The 12,054-nt window shown below is 32.6% G+C and overlaps 1 protein-coding gene across 1 annotated transcript in view; it reads left to right on the top strand.

Moving 5' to 3' along the window:
- LOC145294071 (NPC intracellular cholesterol transporter 1-like) overlaps positions 1-12,054 on the top strand; it is an 84,705-nt gene that overhangs the window by 40,329 nt on the left and 32,322 nt on the right. The window contains exons 3-6 of the mRNA XM_080141073.1: positions 2,254-3,247; positions 6,738-6,870; positions 10,808-11,034; positions 11,826-11,923. Coding sequence (XP_079997199.1) covers positions 2,254-3,247; positions 6,738-6,870; positions 10,808-11,034; positions 11,826-11,923 — 1,452 coding nt within the window. The remainder of the gene's footprint in view (positions 1-2,253; positions 3,248-6,737; positions 6,871-10,807; positions 11,035-11,825; positions 11,924-12,054) is intronic.

The raw sequence follows: 12,054 nt of genomic DNA, 5'->3' as shown, positions 1-12,054 counted from the left end.
CAGTATTCCATCCTTGGACGTACCTGGCTCTTATATAGGTAGAGAATAGCATCAGCAGTGAGATATCTACTGGATCGATAGAAAGATCCCACCATTTTTCCAGCGGCCTTGGCAACAGATTTGATGTACGTGTTCCATTTAAGATCAGGAGTAATGGTCAAAAATACAAAAAATGCTAATGTACCAAATACTTTTGATACCCACTGTATATAGACTGTATTTGTTCGGATTTTGAAGTCTGTCTGCACATACTTAAGGTTATGGCTGGCTCCCTGTAGATTTCATAATAAATTAGATTGTCTAATTCTGTTTAATGTTTTTATTTGTTGGCATGTATTTTACAGCTTTTAGAAATTGACTTCCAAACTAATATATATATATATATATATATATATATATATATATCTTCCCCCCCCCCACCTACCAACTGACCCTGTTACCTCAATTTTTCTACATCTATCAACTGGAACTCTCTTTCAATGTGACCATACCATCAGTCTCATCCTGTAAACTAGAGAAAAAGTATCTGGGATTGCAGTGTGATAACTGTTCTGATGCTACACTTGGGTTAATTTGTCCTTGGTCAATGGAGTGGGGGGGGGGCTTTTATACCATGGCAATTTTTATTTTTGCCTACTTCCAGAGTGCTCCTTTTGGAGCTGGTTTTCTCCCAGATTAAAAATGACCTTGTGTTACATGTTGTGGGGAAGCAATTAAATACAGATGTGTAGACTATTTTTAATTCTGAAGTTTGTGCCTGCACATACTTAAACTGCCATTGTTGGCTCCCTGTAGACTTCATGATATTAGCAGATTTAATATTTTTACAAGCTGACCTGTTTGACAGCTTTTAAAAATTAACTTCCAAACTAACCTCTTCATCCCTCTTAAATTTGCTATTTCATATTTTTTTTCTTTGCTAACTGACCCTGCTACCTCAATTGTCCTACATCTAATAACTCAAGAACTCTCCATTCTTTCAGTGTGACCATACCATCAAAGTTTCCTGTTCTGTATGTATGTATGTATGTATATATATATATATATATATATATATATATCTTGCATCATCCAGTATTGATTTTCCTGGGGTCATCAGGCTCTCGTATCCCATCTGTCAATGCAACACACCTTCAACTCCCATGTGCTTGGTTTCATTTTCTTACATAATCAGTATAGATATACCTGGTAAACTTTTCTCTTGGTCAAGAGTGGTAACTCTCTGCTGGTTAGTAATGGCAAAAGTTCCACTGAACTTGTTCCATTCTTAACTCTTACCATCACACCATCTCCTTCCTGTATTCTAATAGTATCAAATTAATTTTAATTTGTTTACTTATTACATCAGCAACTTAATTATCAAAAAGGCAGTAATTAAGTTTGCTTAAATAACTAGAGAATGTAGTTATTCTCATTTCTTACCAATGTTATTGATTTTTCAATCTATCATTGCTAGAAAACCAAGTTTTGAAATAGTCATTTTTTTTTCTTCTTGACGTTTCATTTTAATGATCTGAAACACTGCTGTTTCGTCAGTTTTTAAAGCATTTTATAAGAATAATTTGAAATATTAGAAAACCAAAAATGTTATGAAATATTTTATCAAATGATTTTTTTTTTTTTTTTTTTTTTTTTACTCCTAGAAAATTAAAGAGGATAAAAAAAGACCCCCCCCCCCAAAAAAAAAAAACAGCCTTGTAAATGTTTATTACACTGAGTCTCTGAACAAAAAAAAAAATTAGATTTGATGCTAGTCCACAGTTCATAATGTATGTAATGGTAATGGAATGAAAACGTTATATTCCAAAAACTATGTAAATTGATCAGCAATTTTTTAACAATTTTAATCGATTAATGGGAAGTTGCTACAAGAGTTATTTGCCTTTTTTTCTTTTTTTTTTTTCAAGATGACACTCCCTTTTTACTTATAAAATTTTTCTAAGTTAAAAATAAAACTACTAGATCAATTTAAGTGACTTTTAGAAAATGCAATCTTTCTGTTACAGGTGCATAAAAGTTTGTATTTTTAATTGGGTTAAATTCTTCAAGACTTTTATTCATCCAAAAATATTAAATACTTTAAATGTTTTTAATTTTTAAATTAAATAAATTAATTTAAAATGACAAGATTACAAAAAAATTTTAAAATAGAATTTTAAGGATTCCAAAACTAAAACAGGCAAAAAAAAAAAAAATTGTAACTTTGTCAACTGATTTTAATTTTATATATTTTTAATCTTTCACTTTTAACAGGCCCAAACACGGTTACATGCTGCAACAAACATACGCTGAAGAACTTCACCGCTAGTTTAAGTGTTGCTGAACATATGTTGGGACGATGCCCTTCCTGTTACCACAACTTCCGAAACCTTTACTGTGCCTTCACTTGTGATCCTGAGCAGAGCAACTTTGTTGATGTCGCCCTTGCCCTTCCCTTTCCTCCAAATAAGATGAAAGTGATGAATATTGATTATGCTGTCTCTGAAAACTTTGCCAATGGATTATTTCGCTCTTGTAAGAATGTGAAGATGCCCAGCGCCAACAAAAGAGCCCTGGCTATGATGTGTGGTGCTGCGGGGGAAGACTGTACCATTAAAGACTGGCTGGATTTCATGGGTTCCATTCAGAATGGAGTTACTCCATTACAGATAAACTTCAATATCACTAACAGTCCATGGGATACAGGAAAGAGCACTTTAACACCCATGGCTTACAAAATTGTACCGTGTAACCAATCTTACAATGTGAATACATCATCGTGCAGTTGCCAGGATTGCATGGATGCCTGCCCACCAGTTCCACCAATTCCAAAACCCCGAGGTCCTTGGAAAATTCTCCACGTAGATGCCTATGCATTTATTTGGGGATCTGCCTTCATCGTCTTTTTCCTTTTCTTCATGGCTTATGTCATCTGTGAGAATATCGTGTTCCAGAATAGCCTTGGTCTGAAAGGGGGTCCTATACCGGTGACCTCAAATTATGCCGTCGTGGCAAAAAATCGAATGAAGACTGGCTGCCTGACACGGTTAGGGGATACTTTTACAAAGAGCCTTGATGGTGCTTTTGCAAAATGGGGTACCTACTGTGCCAAGCGACCAATATTGGTTCTTGTTCTTGGAGTGATAATATCTATCATCCTCTCCAGTGGGGTTGTGTTGTTCAATGTTATTACTGACCCTGTCGAGCTTTGGTCAGCCCCTAACAGCCAAGCACGTTTAGAGAAGAATTATTTTGACGAAAAATTCAGGTGAGTTTTTTTTTTTTCCTCTTCTATTTTAATTCTTTCAATACTTCTTTCAAATACTTTTTCTCTAATTTTATTGATCTGGATTGATGAATCTCAGTGCAATGGTTGCCACAAGACACAGTAGACTTCAGGTGTTTACACATGCCTCCCTACAGTGACTTAGTCCACAATACATTGTAGTTTACATTGTACTGTAGAAAACCTACTGTGGATTTTATAAAATTATCTTTATATAATGGCTTGAATAAAAGTTTAAAATGGTTCAATTGTGCTCTAAACAGAAACCTTCATTTGGGAATACAACCCTGTTATCAAATCACTTATTGTTGATTTTTATACACGGGGACCCTTCTGCTTGTGCAGTGAAAACTTGTCAAATGCACTTGTTAGGCTGTATAAAGGTGTTAACTTTGAAACTCTAATAGTTTCTTTAATCGGACTTTTGGATTATCAATACCTATCAGACACTCCGATATTAGACCTAAGAACATTTTCAAACAAAATACATTTGTGTGAAATTAAAAAATAAACCCAGCCGTATCACTCCATGCCCCCCCCACACACACATATGGTGCTTTTTTTATATATATATATAAAGTAGATTAGAATAGTAATCACTATAATAATTTTCTCCAATTTTTTTCTTCCTTGTGGCGAAATTGATGCCCCCCCCCCCAACATTAAGTCTGGTAGTTGCGTGAATATTGATGCCAATATAGATTAATGTCCATGTCATTTTGCATTTTTAACATTCTACATTTCAACAAAAGATATCACTGTCATTCTTGTGAAATTAAGCTACTTCAGATAGTTTTTCCTTTTAGACCCCCCCCCCCCAACAAAAGCTTCAAGTCTGTAGTTGTGTTATTATTAATGCTAATATAGTTAACATTGTGTTGGTCTGTTTGGACAACCATAAGAAGCAAATAATTCTAGGTTGAGGCCAGTAGAATTGAGTTAATCTACTTTTCCAGTCAATGCCAAGACCTGGATTAGCTAGTTTATATTTAGTAAACCATGTTAGGTGTATTAAAGGGGAGGTGACTTGGGAGCACTCATCAACTAGTTTCAATGCCCATCACTCACAAGATTCCTATGTATGGAATAAGTTAGTTGCAACCTTGGTTAAAATGAGTGTCCCTAATGATGATCTGAACAGAGCTGAAAGGGAGAAACGGACCAAATGTCAAGGTCTCGTGTATGATATGAAAAGAAACTGGAATCTTAGAGATATCAATCATACTAGTTATTATAGGTGCCACAAGGCTTATGAAGAACCTGAAGTCCTATCTAACTAGTAGTCCTGGTGAACCAAATGCAAAAGAAATCCAGACAATTTTTTTTTTTTTTTTTTTTTTTTTTTTTCACCCCAAACAAGGCGCATTGCCACTTTGGTGTAGGGGGCTACTATCAGGGGCAGCAACTACTGGGGTACTGTTGGGATTTGGGCAGCAAGATGTCGGTTCACATTGCACTTGAACTTCTGCATGTCAGTACAGTTAGGGAAGCAGGAACTTGGAATGGAATTCCAGAGTCTAGCGGTTCTGGGGAAGAAGCTACTGGAGTAGAAAGATCTTTTACATCTAGGGATCTTTACTGTGTGGGGGTGGGATTTAGCTGCCTGTCGAGGGTGTCTACGTCTGCAGTTCATCAGAGCATTCACCATTAAAATACTTGTAGAACAGGAAGAGGGATGCTATATATATATATATATATCAACTAGGCCTATGTTGCCGCCGTCTATTCGCAAAGATGTTCTTCCCCCCCCCCCCCACACACACACACACACACCATAATAATTCTATTATTTATTTATTTAAATGTAGTTGCAGTGCGCACTATGTTGGGCGAACATCGCAAAGATTTGGTAACATTTATTTGTATGTTTTTTTTTTTTTTTTTTGGCCGCTTTTTCATGTCTCTGTAGATTGTAAAACCAACCCAATAAGTTATTCTTTTACTTAACTGGATAAGTGGTTTGTGTTTTTAACTCCTTTAAAAGCATGGTCATTGTCGGTCATTCTTTTTCAAACTTTTTTTTTTTTTCTTTTGTTTTTTTTTTTTGTAAATATTCCTTTCCATAATTAAAAAACTTTTTTTTTCTAAATAAAAATAAAATGAATATTTTATTATCGTAAGTTAGTTGATGAACACTTGTTTACAGATTTTTCTTTCTGTGTGCCACAACACAAAAATTCTTATATGCACTTGTCATGACTTCTATTGACTTGTGCATAAAGATTTTATCAAATTCTTTTAACATTTTAGGACCAAAGAAATTGTTTTATTTGCTATTAAATAGCGTTTGAACAGTTTCTATCTTTACTTATCTTTGTACTACAAAGTGTCAACTTTCAGATAATCTAATTTTTGACTGGAAAGATGTACGTGTGTTCAAATTCTGTAGCAAAGACGATTCTTTTCTCTGATTAGCTAAAACAAGAAGCTTTGACAGGTACAACTTCTGCTTTGAGTATTTGTGGACACACCCCGACCACTTATTTGCAAAACGTGATCTACCGCCAGTGGGCATGCTATGCTGACAGGTTTCGTCGTTAAAAGTCTGATTTAAATGGTGATTTCTTTAAATATACAAATCGCAACAAAAATATTAAAATACTATTTTTAAGTAAGTTTTATTGTGAATCCAGTTATATAAGTTTTATTTTGATGAAGGTAGAAGAAATGTACTTATTACCAATTTAAAGACAGTGTCAAATTAAGTAGCAGTGTGCGCCTTGTCCAGTGCTGAACGTTATGGTGTCTGGTATTGCTACTAAGAGTAATCTGGTTTTTATGACATTTTGTTTTAAAACTTTTTTTTTTTTAAATCCAAATCTAATATAGTAATTTATTGGATGGTTTGCTTCAACCATTGACAAATATTTCACCTCATATGGCAGTTATTGCACAATCAGAAACGGGAGTCTCAAACCAGCTAATTTAGCATAATGTTAAGTGTTCGCTAATGAGCCTGGAGACCAAGGTTCAATCAGGTGAATCATATTAAAAACTTGAAGAAAAAAAGGAGGGTATTTCATGCCAGTTTTCTAAACACTTGACATTATAAAGGAGAATAACGGACAGTGGAACCCTGGCAATCGAGCGGTGTCCACCTTTCCACCTATATAGCAACTGATGAAAAGGGAGCTTTTGGGTTACCCTCAACTATAGTCAACCACTTAGATTAAATCATTTGCTCATTTCAACAGTATTTTGTTACAGGAAAAATAAAGATTGCAATTTTTAGTGTTAATACTTTTCTATTCCTGTAATATTTATTTATTTTTATTTTTTTAACCCTGGACGGAGCAACTAGTTAATAAAAATTATTTAATACATGATTCTTGAGAGATACTGCATATCCAATTAGACATAATCCCTCCTTCCAGTCTTTGCATAAGGTTGCTACCGCCTAATCCGAAATTCAAATTTTGCAAAGACCAATAAAATTACTTTTTGTGCTTGAAATTGTAAACTTGTTTTTTAGGCCCTTCTACCGAACTGAAATGATAATTGTGACAAGACCTGGTAACAATTCTGATGTTGAACATAATTTGCCACCCCCTTCTGCAGATGTCATAACATTTAATCCTATATTTGACTTGGATTTTATGCACCAGGTAACGATTTTTAAAATTTTTACTCGAGTTTCTTAGAAAATTTTCTATTTATATTATACATGCACTTTTTCTGCAAATCTTTACACTTAATCTATATTAAAGTATTTGCTTTTTTTTTTTTTTTCCCCTCTAGTCGGACATTATAAAACTATAAACACAGATGCAACACATTTCCAATATAGTCACTCTTCCTGCCAGTCTGTTTTTTTTTGTTAAATTTTATAATTTTTTTCCAACTAAACTGACTCTCCCAAACAAGTCCTACTTAGAGGCAGTATTAGATTTATATTGGTTATAAAAAATCTAATACTGCACCAGGATGTGTACTTCATTGTATTCATTTTTGCAAAAAAGACTATCATTTCATTAAATTATCTTCTATGATTTCCCAATACAAATCATTGCTACCTTTCACTTGAAATGTTAGTTTTCTTTTGATTGGCTGTGCAAAATCCTTTTTTTTTTTTTTTTTTCAGATTAATGGTTTACTTTTGTTAAATGCTTCTAAAAAAAACATTGGAGAAAATTCTGCATGACTTCTGCTCATCTTTTCCATAAATACAATGGCATTAACTATTGCCAGTTCATATTTACATGCACTTCTGGAAAATATATCGAGTTAAAGTGCAAGAGATACAAACAACTGCACTTGAAGGGGCAGTTAGAATCTTAATATCTGCAATGTCTGAGACAGCAGGTGAATATCTGGCATCAAATAGTTCCTCATCTTAGCATTACAAACGTATGCTGTATTTTCGTGGACATCAGCAATATTACATACCTAATGTGCTTCAACAAATATTTTTTATTTGTTGGTCAGTTTTTAAAAGAATTATATTGATGGAAAGAGAATAAAATGAGCATTCCAATGATGTTAATTTATTTTTCTTTTATGTGTTCAATGTTTTTATGCTCCAAGTTAAAAGAAAAATTGGTAAAAAAAAAAATGACAAAAAGGGAAACGTTTTTCAATGTTTTTATTTTATACGTTACGTTTGGAGACACATGCGCTGGGTTAAATTTGATTGGATATGGCTGAAATTTTACGGGCTATATAAACAAAGAAGTCCATCTCTACTGGTGTTTGATTTTTATTTTTACGCCGATAGGAAGCAAAGTTATGACCGAGCAAAGTTGACGAATATTTCAAAATTGATGAGATAAATCTGCATATATCATCCATTTTCATATAAATAATAGTTTCAGAATTATTTTTATGTATATGTAAATATTTGATAATTAATTGCACAGAATTTTATTTCAAATGTTATCTTTTTATAGAAATCAAATTTGCTTACGGAAAAACGGTCGCTAAGCACGTCATGCGCTGAGCTGACTAAAGCATTCTCTTAAAAATAGAAAACCGTTTCTGCTTTCATCTTACTAGACTAGTCATTTTTTATTCTGAGTTCGTCAATTTAAAAATATTATTTTCAAGTTTTTCAAATTTGATTTCCAAACAATACTATTTTGTTTTTAACGCTTTCAGTACACGTGCACTAAAAGCGTTAAAAAAACAAAATGTACTAAGTACATGTGTTTGACTACTTATTTGTACTTAAGGTAGAATTGTTTTTTTAGTGGTCAAAAGAACAAAAAAGCATAACAAATAAAAGGTACTTGTGCACTTATGCTACCATGCTGAAGTAATAACGTTATTATTTAGAAACCCATTCTTAACATGGGGAAGGAAGGGTGTTTTTAACTATTCTGTACTTTTACTTAACAATTAAAGAAAAAAAGATATCGTGAAACTTGAATTTATTTTTAATTCATTGTCAAGACTATTTTTTCAAATCTCTAAAACAAACCCATTTTTTTTTTTTTTACTGAGGTAAAAAGTGAAATCTTAAATATTACTAACAAATAGTTGAATTGTTTCTCTGGAACTAAATTCACTTTCACTAACTTTGTCTATATGCAAAAGAATCCACTCTTTACTGGTTAAATGTTTAATGCTACCTTGCCCTTTGCTTATTAGTCCTGTATAAATTCACATAAATTTATGAATATCCAATCTCTATTGGATCCATGGTCATTAAATACCAATTAAGATTTCAATTAAGACCCTGAAACTTTAACATTTTAAATTCTAAATTGTATCTATTTTCTAGAACTAAAATGGATTCATAACAAAATTAGAGTACAGATTCTAGGATTAAAATTTAAAATTGAATTTTAATTTTTAAGAGCAAAAATTCTGTTCATGGCAGTTTGGATTAATTTTATCAGCCCTGGTACATTTTCTTCTGTTCCTATTTTTTATTTCTACTTTATTTAGAATTCAACCTAATTAAAAAAAAAAAAAAAAAAAATACAGAAAGATCTTTGTATGTGCCTATTGTAGAATGAATATGTAATATTCCAAAAATCACGACTTTATCAACTATTAATTTTTAGATCAAATTTCATGAGTAACCAATGACTCGCTTTATTTTTTAAAGACAAATAAGTCCACAATAATTCAGTTGCAAAATTGGTCTGATGCAATTCTCTATCTATATAAGAGCCAAGTATGTCCAATGATGGAATACTGTTGCCACATCTGGGCAGGAGCTGCTGGAAGCAGCTTATCCTGCCTTGACAGAGTTCAAAGTAGATTTTGTAGCTTAGTGGGGATTCTCTCTTCTATTCCCTGCAACCTTTTTCTCATAGAGATTTTGCGAGCCTGTCTCTGCTTTATCATTATTTCCAAGGCAAGTGCTCATCTGATCTCCAATCTATGGTCCCCCCCCATTGCCAATCTTTTATGAAAAACCCTCCTCTAGCTGAAATCTGTCAATAATTTTCACCACTCTTTATCTGTGCCTAAGCCGAAGCATAGATTCCATGAACAAAGCTTCTAAGAACTGCACGTCTGTAGAACTCTTTTCCGTTAGTCAGTTTTCCAGCTGACTACCATTTAGTTGTCTTCAAGTCTAACGTAAACAGATTCTTGATGAACTGTCCCATTAAATAATCCAATTTACCAAATTTCTACTACTAATGATTACTAAGAAATTATCTCCCTGACTACTGCACACTCAACCCTTATCCTCGAATGGTCTCCGGGTGTTAAGTGGTAACCCCCTTTTGTAAAAAAAAAAAAAAAAAAAAAATTGCTTTAAAATCGTTTAAAAATTATCTCCTTAGTTAAAATGAAAACTTTGATCATTTTCTGTAATTTTTGGAATGTCATTTCTGTTCCATGACTGATACAAAACTTTATTTTACTAAAGTTAAACAATTGTTCCAAAAGAAAGGTGATGAAAAAAAAAAAAAACAAAAAAAAAAAACTTAATACTGTTAAATATCTAAGGTGGCAGCTTCAGAACCTTTCAACATTTTTCTTTCCCTCTGGGGAGGGGGTTCATATTCACATCTTTAAAGTGAATTTTGTTTTTGGTCCTCCTGACAAAGGAGGGATTGGTTCTAGTAATTCACTCCCATTTGTCTGTTCGCACTTTTCTCAATGACCACTCTTGAATTTTAAATTTTGCACAAACATTAGTCCTCGTGAAAATAAATTTTTTGCCAGAACGGATTTTCTGGGATAACTTTTGCCTCCCCTACGAACCATTATAGGGGTAAAATTGCCCCCAATTCATGTCTTCTCACTTTTCTCAATAACCATGCCTTGGATTTTTTTTTTAATTTTGCACAAACATTAATCATGGTGAAAGTAATTTTTTTTTTTTTTTTTTATACACTTGTGGAGGGGGACCTTGCATGCTCGGCTTCTTTCACTTGTCTTGTACAAGAAAATCCTTAAAATTTTTTCTTGTACAACATATATAATCTCTGCACATCCCATCAGTGTATATTAGTGAGAATTTTTAAGCTGCAATAATCTGTTGGTACAAGAGCTTAAATTTTACCAAAACTCAGTTATTTGCTCATTGGGCATGTCTTTATATTTTTAGTTCATATACATTTTTTTTTTTTTTTTCTCATAAAGGTTCTCTCGCTCCAGAATGAAGTATCAAATATTACAGCCACATTTGAAAATCGGACAATAGGTCTGAAAGACATCTGCTTTTCACCCATGTCACCTGAAAATGACAACTGTACAATTATGAGTATCTTTCAATACTTCCAAAACAGTCATGAGAATCTCGACAAGATCAATAAAGACTTTTTCTTTGTGCGTGGAGACTATCTCGACCACTTACTCGCATGTGCTCAGTAAGTTTTTATTTTTATTTTTTATTTTTTTCTATAATCAGACTACAACCTACCTACAGCTATCAAATTCTTGAGTCTAAAGAGTAAAACTAATCTAGGATTTCCTGTTTTTAATCTGCATGGATTCTTTTATCCATAAGAATAATATAGAATTGTATAAGTAGGTTTAAACAAATATTAGTTTAAATTGGTACTTGTGCAGTTTAGTCTTTGGGGTTTTTTTATATATAGAATAGGGGAGTAATGCAAGAAGTTCTCGAATTATTTCAAATAATAATTCAAAACTACTAGCACTAGTTTGAATCACAATTTTTTTTTATCCAGGGAGATAACTAAAAACTCAATTTTCACTAATTGTTAAAAATTTTTAAATTTCAACCTTATTTTTGGTAATTTTTAGATATTTTAATTATTGCAACATGACAATTAAGTAGATACCATTAGTTTTTACTTAGCATTTAATATTTTGATTTAAAAAAAAAAATTTTTTTTTAACCGTTTTCAAACTCAATTAGCGAAAATTGAGTTTCAAACTAGTGCCAAACTACCTATAAATTTTAATGCTTATTATGAAAGTTTAAGTCCATTTTCATATAACTTTAATTTTGAAAATTTCTTACTGTGCATTAAAATATTCTTGAATCCTAACCACAATTCTTAACGTATTGTTTTAAAGTATATAGGAAAATAACCTTGGGAAGTGTTAAGCAACTCTCATTAATATATTTTCTTTATTTATAAATACATTTTAATAAAGACTCTTTAAATATTTTTTTTCTCTTGAATTTCAGAAATCCAGCCTCTTTTAATGAAACCAAAGTATACTTGCAATGCATGGCTACCTTTGGAGGACCAGTGGATGCCAATGTGGCTTTGGGTGGTTTGAAAGGTTTGTCATGTCTTTGTTAAAGAGGTAGATATGGTTGCATAAAAGAAATTCCATCCCTGCTTAACTTTGGACTCTGGTACATAAATACTTAAAAAATTATACACTGTCACTTGTTTACATACCCCCGTTTC

Source organism: Euprymna scolopes, chromosome 15, assembly GCF_053919585.1.
Source record: "Euprymna scolopes isolate OS-2025 chromosome 15, ASM5391958v1, whole genome shotgun sequence".
Taxonomy (NCBI): Eukaryota; Metazoa; Mollusca; class Cephalopoda; order Sepiida; family Sepiolidae; genus Euprymna; species Euprymna scolopes.
Note: the sequence above shows the minus strand (reverse complement) of the source record. Positions and strands in the feature narration are given on the sequence as shown.